The following is a 24,134-nucleotide window of genomic DNA, read 5'->3' on the forward strand; positions in this document are numbered from 1 at the left end:
TTTGTTTGCTGTATTGACTACAGCTCTGTGGCTTATAGAGGGAGTATAGACACCCACATATGGGCACCTCCTTGTTGTCCATTGTCAGTATAATGGAGAAGCTTTGGGACTTGCTGCAGTGTTGAGTGGGATCATTCATAGGCCATCTGAGCAGATTTGTGTCAGTGATGGGGAATGGGATCCTTCAGGCTGAAGAGCACTGGGAAGCAAGAGGAAAGTCTTTTAGAAAAGCTGGTCTTTTCTCATACCATCTGGCACATGCCCAGTATCAATAAGTGGTGTGAGGATCCAAAGAAAGCACAACCCGCATGTGAAGAGGTTGGGCAGACCCTGGTGGAAGACAAATATCTCTTAGAGAAAACACAGCTGGGCAGAGGTGGTAATTAATGCCCATGAGGACTTTCAGATTAGATGTGCACCCTACTCATGTACAACTTCTCAGAAGAAAGGCTCTCCTGAGTGCATTGCCCTAGTGCCATTTCTCTGCAGCCCAACAGTGACCTGTTGGACTGAGTCTCAGTCTCTTTCCCTTTTTCCTTCATCCTTTGCTGTGAAAGATGTTACATTACCCTCACCCAGTCGCTGCACCTGACCATGAGTGGAGCACCTGCGGGCCCTGCAGGCACTGGCAAGACGGAGACTACAAAAGATTTGGGGCGAGCCCTGGGCATCATGGTGTATGTGTTTAACTGCTCCGAGCAGATGGACTACAAGGTACCTCTCCCACCTCAGCTGCAGTGCCGTCACGTGGGGCTGGGAGTGCTTGGGGCCCAATGGAACCTGAAGGATGAGAGTAATCCAGCTGAGATTACTTTGATCCGTCACCACTCCCCAAATCCCTGCTACATTCCTTTCTGCTGACCACCTTTTTCTCCTCCTCCCTTTTCTTCTTTTAAGACTTGCACAAGGTTCTTCAGGAGGCAGAGACCCAAACTGTGCTCTCCGTCTCGTTACACCTTTCCCTTCCCTTCTGGAGTTAGATTCCATGTGAAATGCTTAAAAAATTTTGTCCTGTTCAGTTGAGACCGAGGCTGTGTTGATACTTCGACTCTGGCTTGGCATGCTTCCCTGGCATGGGAAGGGACCTGTCCTGGTTTTCTCAGGTTCCTCTTCCAGAATAAGGCCAAAACATGCTGAACCTTCAGCCGCTGCAGAAGGCTGAATCGTTAGCCTGAGTCTTGCTCTCTGCCAGTCTGGCATGGTACAGTGATTTTGGTAGCCTTGGATTCTAATTTATTCAGCTTCTGGCCTCTCCCAGGAAGTGGGGCCATCAGTAATTCAGCACAGGTGACCTTTAAATGAAACTAGTGCACAGATATATTGAGAAAGTGCAATTAGCAAATCAGGTGGCAAACTGTGCAGAGCTATAAATATTATAATTGAGTTGTACCTGCTGTTTCCATGCACTTCTCTAAATACCCACAATAGACTGTAAATTGCTATAAATAAACAGACTGGGAAATAAAATTCATTTTTTGCTGGAGTTGATTCCATTTGTGATTTCAATCTTGTAATTTTTTTTTTTTCCAGTCTTGTGGGAATATTTACAAAGGCCTTTCCCAGACGGGAGCCTGGGGATGTTTTGATGAATTTAACAGGATCTCAGTTGAGGTCCTTTCTGTGGTTGCTGTACAGGTAAGTGGAGAAACACTTGTAAATAAATACAAACAAGGCAGAGCCATGCTGCAGCCTTTGGAGGGAGGGTAAATATGGAAAGTGCATGTTGCCGGTTTCAGTTCCGTGTGTAGGCAGGTGAGGGATTATATCCCGAGATTAATCACATGAATATCACAGCACTGAAAAAATGTAGCGGTGATGGGCTGCAAACATTTTTGTCACTTCTTTTCTTCCCCCAGTTACAGCATTTGTGTCGAGGCAATTCTTTATAGCATCTTTTCCCACATCAGTATACACCGTGGCTCTGTACCTATTCCTCCTGAGGAAGACAGGAGACATTCATACGCTGTGAGACAATTGCAGCATATTGTTTTAGGGAGGAGAGCTGCCTTGACTTATGGCTACTCAGCCTGCCATGTAGGGAATAATTTTCATGGAGGTGAGGGGTGGTGTTTTGGGGCAGATCCATGTCCTGCTGGACTTTTGGGGGTTCCTTATTGCCTCCAGTCAGGCACAAGTTGTGTGTCATATTCAACAAATAGGAATACATTCAAGATTAATTTTCTTAATGCTTACCTGTCACCAAGACAGTGCAGTCTTCTTTCTTTCCTTCTCTTTTCATATGGCTGTAGATTTAATTCCAGTATTTGTAATGAGAGCTCTGCAAAACGGCTTTGGAGGGTACTCCTGGCTGAGTGGTGTAATTCCTAGGAGGAATGCATGCAGCCCTGTGGGTGCAGCGTGGTGCTCCTGAAAGCCGGTGTCAGCTGGTGACACTTGGTAACTGGAACCTGCAGCAGATCTGCAGCCCTTGGTTACGTGCTTGCCTAGGATATCATGATAGCGTGGGATTAAAGCTAGGAGAGAGCTATTTGAGCTGTGTCCAGCTATGCATAGGTGTTTTCCCTGTAGAATGATTTCTTGTCTCCTCCGTAGTTTAACTGTTCAGTGCATTTTATTGGTGAGTCCCGTGTAAAACACAGCAGCAGTCCTTGGAGAAAGGCTGGAAAGGAAACTGCCCTCCCCATCATGCTAGAGAGTCCTGTTCTCTTGTGCTTATATATAATCTGGCACTTTGCCTCCTCCTTCCCTTCCTTTTACTGGCCCAAGAGGAAATCTGGAAATATTTTACACAGGGGAAAGGACTGCAGGAGGAGAGGTGCTCCGTTCCCTGCTCCTGCCTGCCCAGTGGATGGCGGGGGGGCACCCCGGTAAGTGCTGCAGGTGTGAATCCCCTCCGAAATGAATGGCTGAAATCTGGGGCAGCCCAGGTATAACCACAGGGCAGCAGGATGAGAGCAGGTCCTGCTACTGCTTCTGCCCCTTCCTTTGAAGGAGAGCTGTGTCTGGATGTTGTCCAGATCCTAAATCTCATTAGTATCCTCTGAAAATGCCAGGTAAATCCAGAGTTTGAGTGGAGGGTGGGTGCTCAGCTGCACCGTCCAGACCAAGACTGCTCTCACATGGGCAGAACTGAAAGTTTTGAGCCTTGGGGGACTTCAGTGCTGAAAATTGAGGTGCCGAAGTATCTTAAGTTCTTCTGGACCCAAGTATTAGCTGAGTGCAGGTTTTAGGATCCCAGTGTCTGACTGAGGTGCTGAATTCTTCCTAGACCCCCATTTGGGCTTGGTATTGCAGAAAGAAAGATCTAAAGCCCAGAAGTTTCTACACTTTTGTAACTGTTTCGGTCAAAGACGTTGTTCTGCACGCCTCCATGAACTCCTCACTCTTCTCATCTCTCTTTCACTCATAATTGGTACCTTATGTGACGTCCCAAAGAAGCCCCAGGCGTGTACAGGGGTTTATGTATCATTCCCTCTCAATTTCTCTTCCGTCAGGTTCTAGTTTAAAGTTGTCATTGAAAAAAGTCTTTGAGGATCTTAAAATAAAAAGGGAAGCTGAACAAAAGAAGCCCAGATATGACTCAACTGCTAATGATTCCCTCGCTCCTGGCTGGAGCGCGGCATCTGAAGAAAGCAGCACGGCTGTCATTCCATCATCGTGTCTCCTGGCTGCTATTAGGAGTGTAACCATGGCGATGTTTAATTGGCTGTCTTAGTCATGCAGCTAATGTCGATATGGTTCCTTACAGAGAAAAATTCGATTAATTGCTTAACTTTAAGATGGCAAACAGCAGTAAGGTTAGAGTAGTGAACGTAGAGAGATTTCTTCCTCGCTGAAATGCTGTTTGCAAGAAGGTGATCTAGCTTTAATAAACTTGCTCTCTTTGGAAGGTGAGGAATGAGAAGAACAAAGCTGCAATCGGACAAATATAAAAGACAATACAATATAAGTGAGTGAAGGTGTCAGGGGAGGTCTTACAGCTTCTGCCTTGTGGTTCTTGTTTTAAATTAAGCATCCGATGTCCCAAAACCTTTAAAAGCAGTATCAAGTGATCAGTTTGCAGTTGAGCTGAGGCCAAGCTTATTGGGAAATGCTGCTTCTTTTCTGGGCCTAGTCAAGGAACAGAGCAGGCCCAGGAGGGTTTTGGGCTGTCATGAAGAGCAGGGGTGTGTGGGGAGAGGTGAAGATGGGCAGAGGGAATCAGGGGCCTGTATTGTGTCAGACTTTTGGGACTGCATTTGGGTGTTGGCTGTGTTGTGGATGCCTGGACAGCCCTCACCTCATCTCGGGCGTCTGGCCTCCTGCTAGATGGGGAAGTTGAAAGAGGTTATTTAGCCTTTGGTGGTGTTTTTGCTGTAAGATGTGCTGAGACGTGTCCCACAGGCGATGTCAAAAGCCAAGGTGAGATGCAGGCAGCTTTGGAGGTGTTTCCTCTCCTGAGCTGCTCTTCCTCACCCATGTCTGTCACCATCTTATGGAGCAGTGTTGCAAATTCTTGCAACTCCTTTGCAGTTTGACTGCCCAGTCTCTTCAGCTCTCTTCTGGTTTGTCAGAGTTTGATTGTGATGGGAGATTGATATTGCTACACAGATCTACTCCAAACAGTGTATAAAGCTTTATATGGTCAGTAAGAAAACAAAACAAACAGCGATAAGCCCCAGTTGTCATGGAGCCAATTGTAAGGAAGGCAACGCTGTTGTCTGGTGTGTTTTTCATAACTGAATACCAATACTATAACACTGTCTTGGTTCCTAGGTGAAGAGTGTGCAGGATGCAATACGGGAGAAGAAGAAATCCTTCAATTTTCTTGGAGAAGACATTAACTTAGTACCCTCAGTAGGCATTTTCATCACCATGAATCCTGGTTATGCAGGGCGAACCGAGCTACCTGAGAATTTAAAAGCTCTCTTCAGGTGAGTCTGGGTCAGGGTTTGTGACCTGTATTATAAGACTGGCAGAAATTGTCTTTTGGAACATCCAGGCTTGACTTAATTTCCTTAGGGAATTCACTTGCATTGGGGATTCACAGATAGTTTCAACCTTGTGCAACAAACCTGGGTCTGGGAATGCACAGGCAGGGCAAAGGAGCTCTGTCCCTTGTGATGGGAAAGGCAGTGTGTGACCTGGCTCACTGGAGAAGACCTGGAAGATAAAGCTGCAAATCCACTGCCCCTAAGACCTGTAGTCAAGAAATGTTTGTTCTGCAGTCTTTTCTTGCCTGTCTTTTTAGGCCATGTGCGATGGTTGTGCCAGACTTTGAGCTGATCTGTGAAATTATGTTAGTGGCCGAGGGATTCATCGAGGCCCGGGCGTTAGCCAAGAAGTTCATTACTCTGTACCAACTCTGCAAAGAGCTCCTGTCCAAGCAGGTGAGCCCGCTTCTGTGGTTGGATGGTACAACGAAGCCTGCTGATGTCCAAAATCAGCAGGAACTTTGCCACTTTGCCACTCACCTCCATGCTTAAAGCTTCACAGCTTTTATTTAATGACTGCATTTGCTCTAGCTGCTGGGAGAAAAGAAGGTTTGTGATCCTTAGAGCAATGACAGTTTCAAACTGCTTTACTGGAGGATCTGCAGGGACAAAAGCACTTGACCAGCTGCATTAATGGGAGAGATTTTTCAGTGGGCTCAAATGACACCATGTTTGGGGTAGTATTCAGTGACCCCTTGCTTTCCACTCTCTTAGTTCCTATTGATTCTCCTGCCTGCAAGGGCTTTATGATATCTGTCCCTCTCTGAGCTCAGCCTAACAGTTCCCTGTCGTGTCAGGTGTTGACCAAGTAGGGTCACTTCCAGTGCAAAGCTCTAATTAGTCAGATTTTTTCTTGTCATCGTTTGCATAGATGAAAGCTGGGCCCAGAGAAGAGTTGATCAGAACTCCAGATGGAAAACCTGATCTTGGCTGTGCCAGCATGAGGCTGGGTGGGAGATGCCTTGTCATAGAAACTTTGTGCTGTGTCTTGGAGGTCTTGGTGGAAGCCATGACCTCCCACACAAAGCAGTCAGGTGTCGAGCTGTGCTCTGGAGGGTCTTAACAGAGCAGAAATATAAAGAGTTGCTTTTTGGCTCGAGAATTCTTCTCGTGCCTCTTTGTGGTTCTTTTTCAACAATGTCCTTGCTGGCCCCTGCTTGGTGTACCGCTGTGCTGGTTTTGGCTGGGATAGAGTTAATTTTCTTCATAGTAGCTAGTATGGGGCTGTTTTGGATTTGTGCTGAAAACAATGTTGATAAAGCAGGGATGTTTTAGTCACTGCTGAGCAGGGCTCACACAGAGTCAAGGCCTTTGCTGCTTCTCACACCACCCCACCAGCGAGTAGGCTGGGGGTGCACAAGAAGTTGGGAGGGGACACAGCTGGGACAGCTGATCCCAACTGACCAAAGGGATATTCCATACCATATGATGTCATGCTCAGTGTATAAACTAGGGGAAAAGTTGGCCGAGGGACCGCTGCTTGGGCTGGGTATCGGTCGGAGGGTGGTGAGCAATTGTTTTCATTTGCATCACTTGCCTTTCTTGTTTGCTGTTGTTATTTTCCTTTTCATTACAATTTTTATTATTAGTATGATTATTATTGTATTTTATTTCATTTCACTTATTAAACTGTTCTTATCTCAACCCATGAGCTTTCTCGCTTTTACTTTTCCTATTCTCTCCCCCATCCCACCTGGGGGGAGTGAGTGAGCGGCTGTGTGGTGCTTAGTTGCCATCTGGGACTAAACCATGACAATCACCTCTGGCACCAAACATGCCTGGTAATCTTGTGATGGGCAGGATGGAGAAACTTGGGTGTTTGGGACCTCATAATGGACTAAATCTTTCACCTTGGTAGCTCCTGCAGATCCAGGGGTCTGGCTGGCCTTGCTTTAGCTGCTTTATGATTTAGGTGAAACAAATTGCTTAGGTCTCCAGAGTGCAAGTCCTACTGCTCTCTTACTGCCAACTCTGAGCCTACATGATGGTATGAACAGCTGAATTATTTGACTCTTTCATACTATCCCTGATGGGAAATTCACCTACTGAAATGGAGATCAGGAAGCTCAGGCTAGTGGAGGTCCCTGGCCACAATGCAAGTAACAGATTGGATGTATTTTCATTGCTGACTTGTCTGGCAGTTTGGAGTTGCTGGTTCTTATCCCTGCATGGTGTTGTACTGTCTAAGCATAAACTCACCCCTCCTTTGTTTTTTCTTTTCCCTGTGTAGGATCACTACGACTGGGGCTTGCGTGCAATCAAGTCAGTGCTAGTTGTCGCTGGCTCCCTCAAACGAGATGACCCAGAGCGACCCGAAGATCAGGTTCTGATGCGCTCACTTCGTGACTTTAACATCCCCAAGATTGTGACCGATGATGTGCCGGTGTTTATGGGGCTGATTGGGGATCTTTTCCCTGCGCTGGATGTGCCTCGGAAGCGTGACCTGAATTTTGAGTCATTTGTGAGGCAGGCTGTGTTGGACCTCCGGCTGCAGGCTGAGGACAACTTTGTGCTCAAAGTAAGACCAAATGATCTTCTGCTGTACCGACACTACCATCAAATCATTCTCAACCATCTTTGCTTCTACAAAGAGGGTTCTGCACAGTATTCCCCTTGCAGGCAGACCTTGATGGAGGACATCGCAGCTATGCTGGGTCTGATGCAGTTGCACCTGCCCCTAAAGCCAAGACTGGCTCAGTCCCCAAGTTTACAAAGGGGCTAACTTGTAGGCTCATGAAAGTGTGGCCCCTGGAGAGCAGAGCCTCATCGGCTGATGACTGTCAGATGTAAATAGTGCTGGAGTTTGTCTGCAGGCTGAGGATTTCACCCGTTGTGATTAGAGTGGCTAGACCAAACCCAGTGTCAAGGCACAATGGGAGCTATTTTGTAGATCTGAACTTCAGTTTGGCATCTTTGTCTAAAATGTGGGAGTGTTTTTTCTCAGGTGGTGCAGCTGGAGGAGCTGCTGATGGTCCGGCACTCTGTCTTCGTAGTGGGTAATGCAGGCACAGGGAAGTCTCAGGTGATGAGATCCCTCAACAAGACTTACCAGATAATGAAGAGACGTCCTGTCTGGACAGACCTCAACCCCAAGGCAGTCACCAACGATGAGCTTTTTGGCATCATTAACCCAGCAACAAGAGAATGGAAAGATGGTAAATGTCTTTTCATGCCTGAATCTGTAGATAAAGAGGGATATTTTTAATGAACTTCCTGAGCAGCAGCAGGATGACTGGTTCTTTGTATGCAGGTCTGAAAGCCCGGGCACGTGTCTGCTGCTCACAGCCGTGTCAAAGTTTGCTGTTGAAAGGATACATAGGATGTTTTAGTTTTTTGATCTTCAAATAGGAAATATAGCATAAACCTGCTTTATCCTATTACCATAAGAATAATTATCATGTCCATTAATACCAACACTTACCAGTTCCAGGCAGTTTTTCGGGGTTGGCTGGACCCATGATGGAAGAGAGTTCCCTCCTGCCCTATGGTGTGTACTGGAGTCCCCCAAAATGTGCCATCCCCAGGTTTCCATAGCTGGTAGCACACACACAGCAGCCTTAAAGTGGTGTTTTTCCACTTAATATTGCTGCATGATCTCTGTGGTACACCAGCATTTGCCAGTCTGTTGATCCTGATTTCTCCTGAGGAAAATAAGATGAGCATTTAAAACTTGCCGAAAGATTACAGAAATCTGGAGTGAAAACGTTCGGTTGTGACTAATACGTAAAGGCAGCTTTGATTTACGTGTGCGGCTGGTTTGGGAGGTGTGGGGGAGGTAAGGGAAGATGTTGCCATAAATCATCCTTGGCCAGAAGTACTCCAGGAGATGAGCTGCCACCCACCTCTCCAGCCCCCACCATGGACCCCTCCTGAACCCCTGCTTTGCTCCAGTGCCAGGGTTAATTCCTTTTTAATTGCAGTTAGGGACCCTAAATCAAAGTGACAGGGGGAAGTGTGGGATGAAGCCTGAACTCTGCAGACTGGCTACAGCAGTGACTGCGGGTGGCACTGAACAGCAGCAGGGACATTTTACAGGTGGCTGTCCAGCAGTTTCTAGCTTGTAACGATTCAAGGGAGCTTACGGGACTCCTCCCTGAGGTTTCAAGGCAGATATTTCCTGCATTAATCATTCCTGAAACTTTTGTTTCTTGTTGTCAAAGACCAGCAAGGCAACCTTCACCACAGCCTAACAAGAGATGATGTGTTCCCTTACTGATCAGCCCCTTCTTTTCCTCTTCCTGATTTCATCCTGTCACTCCTTGCATTATCAGGCATTGAAAAGTTTATACACGTTAGGTGGTAAAAGGTCCCACAAGGGAATCCTGAAAGTATTCTTTGTAGAACCAAACTCTTCTTTTAAATCCCAAGACCGCCCTGTGGTGAGGATGCACAAGGTTAGGAGAGGCACTTTCCTCTCCCCTGCTGTCGTGGTGTATATGGGGGAAGCATTGATGCTCTGAGACAGTAGCTATTTCTGATACTAATGATGTTGGAGCCGTTTCCAAGGCATGTGTCCAACATGTGAGGAACTGAGTTGAGGCAGAGCCAGTGAAGTGTTATTTTTTTTGATCCCATCTCAGAATCGGATACCTGTTTCAGGTGAGCTGTTCTGCATTTGTTGTGCACAAGCTTTGTCTTCAGTCATGTAATGCCACTAGTTGTTCCTGACCTGGATCACAAAGAAATAGCTTGTCCTGGAGAAAAAAACCTGTGCTTGTCACAAATCACCAGAAGAGAGTCTTTTTTTTAATGTTTGCCTGATGTTTTTTCATGAAGACCAGCATCTCCCTAGGTATTTTCACGTGTAGAGGAGAGCGATAGTTTTGTGGAGTTTTCATTTGCTCTGCAGTACTGCTGCTCTATTCCCAGCCTTCTTGCTCTTCTTAACATTCATTATTTACTCCCCTCGAGACACTGTATCCTCTCTGTCTCCTTGATTTTACTGACATTTTGTTCTGTCATTCAATGTCATTCTGTGCTTGTTCTCCCCTCAATCTCACTAAAGCCATGACCCAGTGTTTAATGCATCTTGATTTCCCTGATATACTTTGAGCCACAAAACAACATTTATAAGAATTTCCAAGGCATATTCGGATGGTTTTCTCTGCATTGTGTAATTCATGCCTTCTTTTGCCTCCGAGTATCTGCTCTTCACTTTTCTTAAGGATTCTCGGTGGGGATGAAGCTCATGTGTAGGTCTGTAGTCATTTTCAGTGGTGGTAACTGGGAATGTTTTTTTTCTTCAAAGCAGGCTAGACCCATATCGTGACATAGTAACACTTATGTACAGAGGCACAGAGTTTTGAATGCTTAAGAGGAAAGCCTTAATTAGGATAATTTTTAATAAGTTGCTAGAGAAAACTTTTAGAGCAGGTGGCAGCTTCAGTGTTCATCAACACATTCCTGTCACCCTCCCAGGACTGTTTTCATCAATCATGCGAGAGCTGGCCAACATCGCACATGATGGTCCCAAGTGGATGGTACTAGATGGAGATATTGATCCGATGTGGATTGAATCTCTTAATACTGTGATGGATGATAATAAGGTAATGAATATAAGTTAAAGAAGCAGGTATTCCTTGACTGTGTGGTGTGATTCAGCCAAGGAGAAATGCAGATGCTGAAATAACATCTTCTAGAATAATGCATTTGTGTTTCTTCAGATATAACAGACAATATTGCATAAAGAAAATGGTGCATGAGGGAAATAGCTCAAAGCATATTTTCATTGGAATTTCCCTTTCCTGAAGAATCAGGCTCATGAGTAACCGCAAATCTCCTGATCATAACTTCAGGCCCTTTAAAAATAGAGTGGGGTCATAATCCTACATCTTTTTCCCCTACCTGAAGGGAGTGCTGTTGATTCTGGGTTGGGGAAGAGAGACTACTACCTGTTAGAAATCAGCTGCTTTACCTCGAGGAACTGGGCTGACAGCAACAAGCTTTTTAGTGCAAAGTCCTGAATGCTTTTCATTCCTATTCCTGGGGGAGGCGTTAGTCTGTCTGTCTGTCTGTCTGCCACGTGCAGGTGCTGACCCTGGCAAGCAATGAGAGAATCCCTCTGAACCCAACGATGCGGCTGGTCTTTGAGATCAGCCACCTGCGTACAGCCACCCCAGCAACCGTGTCCAGAGCGGGTGAGTCCTGTCCTGAGCTTCACACTGGGAATTTGCATGGACCAAGTAGGATCTAGTGCTATTAACTAGTCTTTTGTTGGCCACCTTGGTCCCTCTTGAAAGTTCCCAACCTGGGATCACAGCTGCCTTTGGTGGACAGGATAGGTTCCTGAAGCACATGGGCAAATTGAGGATCCTGACCCCAAATCCATATGTGAAGCTGTCATAATCTTGGAGGTTTACCCAGAGCTCTCTGACTGTTGATGAGTGATCACAGCTTCAGCATTGCCGAGAGAGCGCTCCTGCTGTGCAAAGCCCTGTATGGACTTGATGAGAAGAGGGACAGTCTCTACTATTCTCTATACTATACTCTCTACTATACTCTCTAATACTTCTACTTCACAGTGGGGCAGGAGGAGGGGCTAGGTAATGGGGCACCCAGGCGTATTTGACAGGGTTTTAGTTGCCTGAAAGTAGCTGAGAAATTCTGCTGGAGGAAAGGAATAGTGTCTGCTGTGTCCTTACTATATGTCCTCTTACCCTGGGCCTAAAGGGATCCTGTACATCAACCCATCGGATCTGGGCTGGAATCCCCCGGTGAGCAGCTGGATTGACAGGCGAGAGCTCCAGTCTGAAAGAGCCAACTTGACCATTTTGTTTGATAAGTACCTGCCGATTTGCCTGGACACCCTCAGAACAAGGTACCATCTGAAGAGTGATTGTATCTCCGCTGGCGAGAGCAGGGGGACCAGCTGTGCTGTGCTGGGGTTGTGCTGCATGTGGCATGGGTGGCTGGTTTCCTCCATGCCCCTGAGAGCCCTGAGCATCATTGGCTTAAGCTCAGAGAAACAGTGGGGCGAGGTGGGGGACCTGGCACTCCTGCCCATTCTTTGTTGGTCATATCGGGTTTTCATTGGATTTTGATTTGATTGTTCTTGCGCTTCTTGTACTAGTTCTGTATCTCTTGGAAAGCAAATCCTAAAAAGAAAGTCTTTTCAGACTCCTGATGTGTCAGGCTAGACCTGAGTTCATTCCACAAGTTATTTTTCAGTAGAGCAGATTTCAGACCACGACTGAAGGAAAGTTTTCAGTATGCAGCATGGTAGGTGGAGAGAGCAGATCCTCTTTTAGCCTCTCCCCACTTCTTTTCCTGCCCCTCGGTGATAAGAAGGAAGTTTGTGTTTGTGGGAGGGGGTGGGATTGCTCTCCAGGCAGTTCTCTCTTGAATTTCTTTCCTGATGCATTTGAACAAATTAAGTCAGCCTGTGTGAGCATCCAGCCTGAGCATGTTTCATGGTTGGACACCAATCCAATGAACACGAAGAACCTGGATATTTGGAAGGGACCTGGGGCTCCTTGGCTTGAGTTAGCTTCGAAGCGGTGCCCGCAGAGAAGTTGTGTGGTTCTTGCTTATCATCATGGGAGATGGCTCTCTTACTCATACTGTGGTGAGGACTGGCCAGAGTCCCAACGAACTTGAGTAAGGGAGCTTCTACCATCCTCTGCTTGCTTCCCATAGTTGCACTTTCATTTAAAAAAAAAAAACCAACAAAAAAAATCAGTTTACAATTGAGCATGGGAGTTGTCAACCACAATGGGGATGTGTCAGAAGGGGCTGCATTAGTGAAAGCAGTGGTTTTTGGAAGCAGGCATATTACTAGGGAGCTGCTCCCTGGGTGACCAAGCTGGTTATAGCTGTTGGCAGCAAAGTCCATCAGACATTTCTCACTCTATTTGCTGAACGTTGTGTCAGACCATGAAATCCATGGGATTAGCTGCAGGCAGCCCTGAGCTGAGTATTTTGGTAGCTTGCTTAATTCAGAAATTGTAGAACCAACCTTTCAAATAGCTATAATTACTTTATGGAGGACTTCAGTGCTGCTACAATATTAGTTTGGAATTCTGTAAGTGTAGCTTAAATGAATGTAAAATGGCAAGATGAAAGGGTTTATTTTATTACTCCTCTATTTGACCGCTTTTGAACTCATCGTGTTCAGAGGAAATCATTGCCTTTAGCAAGTCTTCCATTTTACTTCTTTCAAGAGGATCAAAGTTTTAAAATGCTTGAAACTTCTGATTACTGTTATTACTTGTATATATGCCGGTGCCAGCAGGTCCAAGGGAGAGAAAATGGGTGTTCTCTTTATTGCTGGACCCGGGAATAAGACACGCACTGCTGACAAGTAAAATGCTAATATTTTAAAAAAGCATTTCTAGGCTTGCCTTCCTGGGTTGTGAGCGACTGAGTTGCTGGACCCAATTATATTTCCCGTGCTTTCAATTTCCATCCCTTAGATTTAAGAAGATTATTCCCATTCCTGAGCAGAGTATGGTTCAGATGTTGTGCTACCTCCTCGAATGCCTTCTGACAGAGGAAAACACACCTCCCGACTGTCCCAAGGAGCTTTATGAACTTTACTTTGTCTTTGCTGCTGTCTGGGCCTTTGGTGGATCAATGTTTCAAGACCAGGTAAGAAGGAAGATGCCACTTCAGCATCTTCTACGCAGGCCTTTTTTTTTCTTTTTTGTTTTTTTATACTTTCCAAACATAGTGCTATATCAGTAATGCTGTTTCCTGGGGCTCTCATATAGGTGATAATAAACTAGAAACCTGAACGCAACAATTCCTTTTGCGAAAGACCTCGTTATCCAGCTTGTAACACCAGAGGAGAACAGCTGAGGGGTCAAGTGATAAAGGCAGAGGGTTGTTCGCTCATGCAGATGCATTTCGCTGGGGAGAAACATTAGGTTCATTTGTAGAGGCCTGTGGATGTGCATAATGTGATCAAATTAAGACTGACTTATCAGATGAATGTATCAGTGGAGCAGTCTTTCAGCATCTGACTGTGCAGGTAGACGTTGCGCTATGTAACACAAAGCAGCCGGTGCTTTGTCACCACTGACTTTAATTAAACATAGGTGGATGTCAAGAATTGTCTGTCCTCAATTTCTTACAGAAGCACATAAGAAAGAGGAGTGCTCAGCAGGGCAGCATGGGCTTTGGGGATGATGTGCTTCCACTTAAGTGGAAGTAGGCAATGGCTCTGCTCTTTGAAATACTCTTTGCTGGGAGCATGCTGATGAGGTTGAGGTTGCTGGTTGTATGCACTCACCTTGAACTCCCCTCCACGCAGGTAGCTGTTGGGTGGTCTCTGGCATGAGCTGCTAGGTTCAGTCAAGCTGTTGGTGGATGGATGTCCACACTCAAGACTGTAGTGCTGGAGGGCACAATCTAGAGACCAAGATTTTCTTGGGCCAGGAGGATTAATCAGGCCGTGGTTCACTAGTGGTGTCTCTGACATTCAAAGTACGCTCATGTCCAAGAGGCAGAGGAAGACAAGGCATTACTCTCCATGTTGCTTCCCACAGTGTGTCTATCCTACAGACTAATTGCAACTGTCAGCCTCTGAATCCATCAGCTTGCATTAGACAAGGTGGGTGTGATGTCTTGCATGGTGATATTATTATAAGACAGTTTTCTCAAGGTCAGCATTTGATACTGTACATTTTCAGCCTCCTTTTCGGTTCTGGTCCTTAAAACATGGGAGAAGCACAAACATTTCCAGCTGGGCTGAAGCACAGCTGCTTTGGTGGGAACTGTAGCATGTGAACAACAGGGATCTTGGGAAGGATCTTCTCCAGACTTGCCTGGGGGAAGCATGGTTGTGCTGCTGCCTCTGACCTCCCTGTTCCCTGTCTCTCCCCAATGTCTTGTGCACAGGAGAGGAGAAATGGGCATTTCCTTTTGCCCCCGTGCCCCATTCTGCCCCAGTTCCTGGCCGCATGGCTCAGCCAGGCACAGCAGGGCTGCCTCTTGATTTCTAAGTAATTGGAAAAGCTGCTGCTGTTTTACAACTTCCAACTGTTAACAGTAATAATGGACAAGAAGACAGCGGGCTGTGTGTCAGAGCCCTGTTACCAACACTGCTGACATTGGGGCCACCCTTGGCTCCGTTCCATGGTTTCGTGCCCATGCTTTCCACCCTCTGTTGGCATTGCTGTTTCCAGATTGATGTCTGTGCAAGCTGGAGATTTTTAATGTGATTGGTTCAGAGGCAGGCAGGAGAAACCTGAGGCACTTCTAGAGAGCTCTAAGAGCATGTGTGGCACCTGAAGACCTACATTTTGAGTACCAGGTTTTCAGCAAGTGGCCCAGGGAGCAATGTGAGTAGCTGCAAAGCCTGCGGGTGGAAATACATTTGGCATCTGCTGGAGCTGCTCACTCTGGTTCTGCCCAATCCCTGCTGGGAACCTGTCAGGTGGTTGCATCTCCTGGTCAGAGGATACCTCGTCCCCAGGTCTAAAGCATGTGGTCCTGATGTGTGGGTCTGCCCAGTGACAGGACACTGCTGTTGAGGGCTCAGAGGTCCATATCTGGTCTCTAGTGGGCTTGTGTCAAGCTTTCTGTTGTCTGAGTATGTGGGAGGTATCTCCATGGACCTGACACTGGAGATCCTTCCCCAGCTCGGGCAGAGGCACTGCTGTTCTCAGAGGCTGCTCAATCACTCACTGGGGTCTCTGTGTTTTTTCCATGTGTCTCAATGCTAGACCAACATCTGCTGGTCTTCTCACATTTGCTTCATGCCAAGGAGCAGATGTTTCAGGAAGTGATAAACAACACGGATCAAGCTCAGCTTGGTGCTCACTTGGTGCCATAATGCCTCGTGGCCATTGAATGACCTGTGCGAGACCAGCTTTCTTGGTCCTTGTGGAGGACTTAACCCTCCATTTCCTGTGTGCCAGCTAGGAAATACTCAGCCTAAGTGTTGTCAGTGCAGGGTGACTTAAAAAAACCCAACACAACAAAACCTGGGAAGCACTGCTTGTCCTTGCTTCAGCAATACAAGCTGCTGTCTAATTATAGGAGCTTATAGCTCCTTGAGCAAGTCGGCTGGAGTGCAGTCGCGTGGCAGATGGACACTGCATTCCCTGTGCCGTAGCAGAGCCAGTCCCTGGCATCACAGGCTTTGCCTGGCTCCCCAGGGACTGGTGGCCTTGGTGCAGCACGCCCTTGCTGGGCTGCTGTGCGGATTGCAGGAGGAGCAGTGCTGCGTGGGCACAACATCCCTTTGGGAGGTTTGACTTTGAGGCTGGACTGTGCATTGCTGCTTGTGATGCTCTGTAAATGTCAGATCTGAGAGTGCGAGGATACAGAAGTCTGAGCGAGGGGAAGCCTAATGAAAAATGATCCAATATAAAATCTGTTTATTGCTCTCCATTGAAGGTGCCCTTCGTGCTGACCTTTTGCTGCTGAAATGTCAGGAGAAACAGTCTGGAAGGCTTCCCGCTACCCTGCGCTTGTTGGTGGGTAGCGGGGCCCCTGTATAAAAACAGATGATAGATTTGCCATTTCCAGGCTCTGAAATTAGCAGAAATCCATATGGGGTTTTTATCAAGGAAGCAGTTTGAGTTCAACACTGTTCTGGCAATAGAGCTGGGGCTGGAGCGGCTCCACTTAACTGCTCGGTTAGGGAGGGCGGGCAGCCCATCACAATGCAGCTGCAGGCAGTTCGCCTGCGCGGGGGTAAGGGCACCCTTGTGAGAAAGCTTTTAGCAGGGATGCACGTCCCTCTCCGCTGCAGGCTACTCTGCTGCCAGCGCCGAGGAGTTATAACAACAGGAGAATGGAGAATTACAGTTATTCTGCCTCTCTGAATAGCATGAGACTGCACAATCGTGGATACTAATAACCTGTTTTTCAAATCCTCTGGTCTTTTGATGGATGGTGGCTCAGGAGACTTTACAGAGGACACTCACTTCAGTTCAGCTTCAAACCCAGGTTTCCTGATGGAGGCTGTGCAGTCTACGGCCAATGTGTTGGCAGTCCCACCTGGGCTTCTGGCCTGGGAAAGCACATCGAATGGCTATGGGGAGGAGAGGCCCACAGATGCCTCAGGAAGAAACTGTGCTATTAAAAATGGCTAAATTACACACCCGATATTTCACAGACATCTTTTTAACAACACTTTTCCCCTCCTTCCCCCATCCACTTCTCCCCAGGGCAGACTGCTGTAGTCCCTGTTGTCTATGTGGGAAGGTGTTCAGGCAGAGTGACTGACCCAGTGCCACAGAGGAGACCTGTGCCAGGGGAGGGGACTAAGCACATTTTGCAAGTCTTGACCCAGCATCTAAAGCAAAATTGCCACCCCAGCTCTTGAAAAAATTCAGATGCTCCAAAATCACCATGCATAGAAAGATATAATGGGGAAAGACGTGAAAGTGGGTGCTTCCAGGGGGATGCGGCAGTGGAGAAACACAGCAGAGCCAAAGGGGCACGGTCCCTCTCTGCTGCTTTGGTACACGGGTGTCTGCAATCCTGCTTCTCCAGAACTTTGTGGCTTGAAAAGAGGCCAGAAGACAACAACTAAGTATTAATAGAGTGGTGTGATTTATGAGGAAAGGCTTTAGTATGCATGCTTTGGCTAACCATGACCACAGATGTAGACGGATGTTGTGTCCTTGTCTGTTGGAAGAAGTAGGTACTAAGAATCAATCAAGCAGTCTGTTTAGTCATAGGCACGTATTTCTCTTTTTCAAATTGATCCATCTATCTAATCTCAGACATACCAAGAGTGATCAACATAGAGGATGAATTATTTAGGTGAATAAATAGGAGTGATGAGAAGACATGAAGAAAATGAAAAATTAGGCTTAATAATAGGAAAAAGGATAAGATCGTTATCCTGTGGAATATATTTTAAGGACCAATCCCACTCTGGTGGACTGGGATAGATAACATTCTCAATCACTAATGAATTTCTTCGGATTAGCATATTTTCTCCACTTTTTGTCTTGTAGCTTGTGGACTACAGAGTGGAGTTCAGCAAGTGGTGGGTGGCAGAATTCAAGACTATCAAGTTTCCCTCTCAGGGCACAGTCTTTGACTTTTACATCGATCCAGAAACAAAGAAGTTTGAGCCTTGGTCTAAACTTATTCCCCAGTTTGAATTTGATCCAGAAATGCCATTACAGGTACGTGAACCTTGCATGCTTTTTGTCCAGGTGGAATACAGGCATTTTAGTGACTGTATGCAGGCATTTCAATGAAGTCTCATTAAAGGTCAAGCACTTCATAACAAGGATGGCATTCTTTATGAGGTACTACTACATTACCCATCTTTCTTTACTGTGCTTTGACTGTAAAGACACATCCTCCATCCATCTTCCAAATTTGAGTGGTGTACATGAGGGGCAGGCTCGGAGCCACCCCCGTGACCCAGGAGCTGGTGTGCCCAGGTTGCAGGACGGGAGGTGCGTGATGGGGGGTGCATTTGGCCAAGGAGTGCAGCCTGCGGGATGTGAGACAATGTAGTGACAAAGCCCCCAAGACGCCATGTCATCATCCTGTGCCTGGCTGAAAATAGAGATGTTTTTATGATTTGGACAAAAAATGAGTTTCTGCAGGTAGTGAATTACGTTTGCCAGCTAGGCTTTTCTTTCCTTTTAAAGTTCCACAGTGAGCAGATGATTTGTAAAAATTGTTACCGTTTTAGCAAAGCGTGTGTTTATGGGGAGATCCAGATGCTGCTCCCAGCATCCAGCTGTCAAGGTTTCATCTGCACAGACAGTTTGATTGTAATGGCTGGCAGCAGCGTATTGTTCCCTTCCCAGTGCAATCTAGAAACTGGGGTCACCTCACTCATTCCTGGCTCTCCCAATTTTACTTCTCCCCAGAAAACGGCTGTGGGGTTGTGGCAAGGATGGGGACTCTTACCTGCTCGTTATGCCCCTCTCAGGCTTGCCTGGTGCCCACCACTGAGACAGTCCGTGTGCGGTACTTCATGGACAGGCTCCTGGAGCGCCAGCGCCCGGTGATGCTGGTGGGCAGTGCCGGGACGGGGAAGTCTGTGCTGGTGGGGGACAAGCTCTCCTCACTGGACACAGATGCGTATGTGGTGAAGAAGGTCCCGTTTAACTACTACACCACCTCTGCCATGCTGCAAGGTAAGGCAACGGCTGAGCCATGGGACTTCTGACTGGCAGGTTACCGAATTCCCGAGGCATCCGGCAGAGTTTGGAGCCTGATGTGCACTGTGGCACTCAGGGGAAGACCTGTGGGCGAGCTGCCTGGGTCGTTTACGGGCACTGCACTGACACCCACAGACCCTTAAATCCCACTGTGAGACTCTCAGATCAGCAGACCCCTGGTTTTGTGAAAGATGACATTTTCCAACATGAGGATTTGAATTCTGAACACCGCGACTCTAGTTCAGGGCTGTGCCAAAGCACGTGCTTAAATCTGCTGCTGTTTTGTACAGCACACAGGTCATACTTGACTTGAGGTGTGTCTTTAATATGCTTGAATTTAAGCCCATGCTGAATAGGATGGGTTTCTTGACTAGGAACCAAACTCTCTTCAGGGTGTAATAGCAGGAATTGCATCCTGGTTAGCAACGAGGGTGGTGCTAACGGATATGTGCAGGTTGTAAGCCAGGGTTGCTGGTTCCTGGTGCTGTCCTCCACGTCCTGCCGCAGCCTGACATGCTCCCACGGAGCAGGTCCTATATCCCCACCTCCGCAGGGGCCACAGGGCTTGCTGACCTTGGGTGCCTCAGAGCCCCAGGGAATCGCTGGCTCTGGGGAAGCCCATAAAAATATTGCTGATGGGGATTTTTGCACATCAGTGAAAAATGAAGTTTGGGACCAAGATGAGGCCAGTTTTGCTGTATAGTCTCTTCAGAGGCAAAGAAAAAAGAGGGAATCCTTGAAAAGTTGCTCATTTTGGAATGATGTTTTCACATTGAGTTGACATAAAGAGAGATAAAATAGCTTTTTACACGTATTTATTAACCAGGAATGAAACAAACTGGTTTGTTTTGAGTTGAATAACAGCTGTGGGTCACCATAAAGAAAAATGTTTCTTTTATATAGCATGGTTTAACCCAAATGGCCTGAAATCTTTTTGCTCCCCTAGCCCTATACAGGACCACCATCCGTGAAGCATCGGTGACACCAAGGATTTAACCTTCAGCATCTGGGTTGTTCCTGGCCAAGTGGTGCTGGGTGGGGACATGCTCACAGCCCAGATTGATGCCGAAGGCAGCGAGTGTCTGGGGCTTCGTCCCTGCTCTGCCAGGCTCCCAACACAGCAAACGTTTTAAAGAGAGGTGTCGAAGCTCAAAGTTGCCCTCTGGGACTGATCTGCTTGCAGAGAGGTGACAGCGCAGGCTCAGCCCATGCTGTGTAACCTGGGGCTGTGTCATGGGGCCAACGTCAGAGCTTTCTGGGGCAGGTTTGTGGAGTTTCTGGGCTTGCTGGTGCCCACCCTCCCAGGCTCTCCTGCCCGTGCTGACCAGCCCCGCGGGATGGTGCCTGTGCCTCTGCCCACACTGTGAATGCAAATTATTTGGGTTACATGTCCTTCAAGCAAAAAAATTGGGTAAAATCTCACCTTTTGGCCAGTCTTGCAGCCCTGAGCAGTGTGATGGTTATAACCTCCCTTTTCGCCCCCAGGTGCCCCTTTCCCTTTTCTCCCTGTGTGGGGTCTCTATGAAATGCCCTTGAGCTGGTAAATGGGCTGAGCTATCTGTCTGTCCGCCCAGCTGTCTGGGTGGGGGAATGTACGCTCATTTATCTCCATCTGGATGGGTGAGTGTGTGCAGGTGTTGAGATTTATACAGGCAGACCTGGCAGCATGTCCCTATTTACTCTGGCCATGAGCTATGGGCTGAGACGGCGACTTTCTTCCTCTGCAGAGAGAAGCAAGTCATCTTGCGCGTGGATGAAGATGTGGCTGTGAGATTTGCATCAGGAAGCATGATTTATACTGCTTGGCCTGGTTCCCTACTGCTCATTTTTTAGAGTTAATTTGTCCTGTTTTGTGTAGTTTGTCAGTTGGCTGCTTTTTTTCCCCAGCAGGCACCTCTTTAAATTTGTAAAACATGGATACAAAGCAGTTTTGGATTTTTAATTTTTTTTTTTACTTAAAAAAGACCCTAACCTGAAAGCCAGTAATTTTTTAGACAAGGTGCCTGTTGGTGCAGAGATTTATAAGGTGCAGAGCATGCACCCTTCAGGGGAAGCACGGGTATGTGGTTCAAACCATCCTTGTGGGCCTTGCGGCTTACAGAAGTGTCATGTGTGTAGGGGTTAAAAGGACCCAGACACTCTCCCTGCCCAAGCCTGGGGCCAGTTTTGGGATTTTCTTTGGTGTATTGTGACTGAATACCACTTTCTGGGGCATTTGTTGCTCTCTCAGCCCATTGCCCTGGACCTCCAGTCTGCTGCTCTCTCTACTTCGTGCCTTCTTGGAACTCTGCTCCTTGTCACTCCTCTGTCAGGTGTAGCCCCGGCTTCTGTCACTCAGCACCTTTCTGCTCCAGATCTGCCTTGAGAAAATTACAATAAATGTTGTTTTTTTGGTTTGGGGGTTCCCCCCCACCTTGATCAACAGCCAGCAGGCAAGAGGAGTTGCATTTGCTAAGTTCCCTTCTCAGTGACTGTTTCTTTCAGGCGCTGATTTGAGTAAGTCAGGATCTCCGAGGCAGAGACATGGACCCTCTATTATTATTGTGAGATATGGCTTTGAATTAAAACGCAACTTTCACGAACATGTCACTTGATCCCTAGTAATTGCATTTCAGTGTGATGAATCTCCTGCATACTTGTTTAACCTCAAAAAAGACTGATTTTATATGTTAATTAAGGACTAATTAAATTTAAATTAAATGCTTATTTGAAACACTTAATTTAACTTGCTACCAGAAATTTCAAATCTTGTGGTTTTATTGAAGTGGGAGAAAGACTCCACTGAGGAAAGATTCATCATTTTTCTTAGCACAATTCATTCCTTTGTGCAGCAACCGTCGCTGACAAGAAATCAGCTGAATTTTGAGTAGTGGGAAAGGCAAGCTGTCTGCAATGCACTGAAGCAGTAAAAAAAATGGTGTTTTAAAAGATTTGTGGTCTGAAAAAAAGGAATATAAATCTTCCTTAATAACTGTTGCACATGATAATGAATGGCTTAAACGTACATTTTCACAAGGAGATTTTTATAAATATTCCTAGTCCCATTTACATTTGCCAGTCTTCCCTAATTACAAAGAATTGCTACTTACCATGCTGCTCTACAGCACCTTATAGGTCTGTTGGCAACCCAAAACTGTGTAAACGAAACAAATTCTGCCTCCATCTTCAGAGGAGCAGCGGGGCCCTGAGACCGAGGATGCTCTCCAAGTAAGCACACGGCAAAAAAACCTGTCCCAGGATCTGGGCAGAGGAGAGCTGCTTCTGTTTGCTTTTCCACTTACTGAGTCAGTAAAGGTTGCTGGACTATAATCAAAGGAATCAATAACCTATAAAACATTATATGCAGCAACGTGGGGTGATTTTTATTACATATCAGCCCAGCATTATAAATATTCCCTACATTTTATAATCTAGAGCAACACATAACCTCACCCTTCTGCTAAAACAAATTAAAATCTTCCAAAGCTTTGAAATGAGAAACTTTTCTCTGCATGCTTTCCCTTGCTCACGCATGACCCTACTTAAAACTAGGTGGTGATTTTGCAGCTCATGTTGGAAATGAGTCTTGTCACATTATCTGGAGGTTTGGGTAATGCTCAGGAGGGGATCAGGGAACTTGTGGGTGTTAGGTGCATTTAAAATAAAAATTTTATTTTTTTTGTCCTGAAGATGTCCAGGAATTTGGCCCCAAAATCATTTATTACTTCTGTCTAATGGGGGTAAAAAAATGCACCTACACTCACAAAATCAACTTTGCTCATGAGCTTCTGTGCCTACAGCATCTCCTTTTTTCCTTCCCAGTGCCCAGCCACTACTGCCCGTGTTAACGGTGCGGTTGCTGTATAGCTGGGCAGGCAGCAGAGGATATTCACTGCTCTGTTGTGTGGATCAGAATAACCTCAGCAAGGAAGATTTCCTTTAAAAAATTACGCAGAAGGGATTCAAAAGGCTTTATCTCGCATGAAAAGCTTTTGTTTGGTCTGAAATAGACCCATTTTGTAGGAGACTTAGTGTTGCCGTATTTTGTTTGAAAGGAGGAATTGAGACCTTTCTGATTCGCGTCGAATCAGACTGAAGAGAGGCCCAAGGGGCCCTGCCAGCCCCGTGCAGAGCTCCCGGCTGCTCTATAGCCACAGCTCAGGGACAGCCACCGTCCTGTGGTGAGCAGCAGCCTGTGCCGAGACCAACTCTTCCTTCCCAAAAAGTAATAAACAGCGCAGATGCCAGCTGGAGGGGTCCAAGGGCTTCCCCCTGTGCTGCGAGGAGAGCCCTGCTTGTCCTGTGCATAGCTCAGCTCCTTCTGGGGCTGCCGTAGCCACACACAGCACGGCATCGAGCTGGGTTGAGAAATTGTTTTTATTTTGCAGCAATGACCCTCCCGATAGCTTAGTTTTGCACCTCTGCCTCCATACAGGTGTGCTTGAGAAGCCTCTGGATAAAAAGGCTGGCAGAAATTACGGTCCTCCGGGTACCAAGAGGCTTGTGTACTTCATCGACGATCTGAACATGCCTGAAGTGGACTCTTACGGGACGGTGCAGCCCCATACGCTGATCAGGCAGCACCTGGACTACGGCCACTGGTAGGAGGCTGCTCAGGCTTGGTCGTCCGAGACCTTTTTGTTCAGCTCTGGTGTTGGGGTTTGAGAAGAAGTCAAAGCATGGTTCCCTTGTCCCATCCTGTGTTTGCCATCGCATCCTGCTGGGCTGGAGCTCGCTGGGAGGCTCTGGGTGAACTGAGCGTTGTGCCCCTTTGGGGTTTCCCCTGTCCCCAGCAAACAAACTCACTTGCTCATAACCTGGTTGAGTGGAGCTTTGCTCTGCTCTTGCTGCGGCTTGTGACTGTGGTCCCAGCACAAAGTCTGCAAGGGGAGTGCAATTCTCAGCCTTAATGCCCTGTGATGCTGAGAGCAGAGGAAGGCCATGGATTTGGCCTCAGCTGGGATGAACTGCCCCTGCTGGGAGCACCTAATATTGTTTCCAGTCAAGCAGCAGCAAACAAGCATTTTATAGGCAGAGGTAATTTGAAGGAAAAACAGTAACAGTCTTTTGGAAGGGGATTGGTGCATTTTACACCGTAGCCAGCAACACTGCGTGGGACAGGAATATTTGCAGCTCT

The 24,134-nt window shown here is 46.9% G+C and overlaps 1 protein-coding gene across 1 annotated transcript in view; it reads left to right on the top strand.

Annotated features, from left to right (window-relative positions):
• Positions 1–24,134, top strand: part of DNAH9 (dynein axonemal heavy chain 9) — a 215,543-nt gene that overhangs the window by 46,638 nt on the left and 144,771 nt on the right. The window contains exons 27-39 of the mRNA XM_059828377.1: positions 558–714; positions 1,531–1,635; positions 4,717–4,874; positions 5,192–5,330; positions 7,165–7,452; positions 7,879–8,089; positions 10,353–10,480; positions 10,963–11,071; positions 11,604–11,751; positions 13,346–13,520; positions 17,849–18,022; positions 18,787–18,994; positions 23,433–23,598. Coding sequence (XP_059684360.1) covers positions 558–714; positions 1,531–1,635; positions 4,717–4,874; positions 5,192–5,330; positions 7,165–7,452; positions 7,879–8,089; positions 10,353–10,480; positions 10,963–11,071; positions 11,604–11,751; positions 13,346–13,520; positions 17,849–18,022; positions 18,787–18,994; positions 23,433–23,598 — 2,166 coding nt within the window. The remainder of the gene's footprint in view (positions 1–557; positions 715–1,530; positions 1,636–4,716; positions 4,875–5,191; positions 5,331–7,164; positions 7,453–7,878; positions 8,090–10,352; positions 10,481–10,962; positions 11,072–11,603; positions 11,752–13,345; positions 13,521–17,848; positions 18,023–18,786; positions 18,995–23,432; positions 23,599–24,134) is intronic.

This window comes from Gavia stellata, chromosome 22 (genome assembly GCF_030936135.1).
Source record: "Gavia stellata isolate bGavSte3 chromosome 22, bGavSte3.hap2, whole genome shotgun sequence".
NCBI classification, from domain to species: domain Eukaryota; kingdom Metazoa; phylum Chordata; class Aves; order Gaviiformes; family Gaviidae; genus Gavia; species Gavia stellata.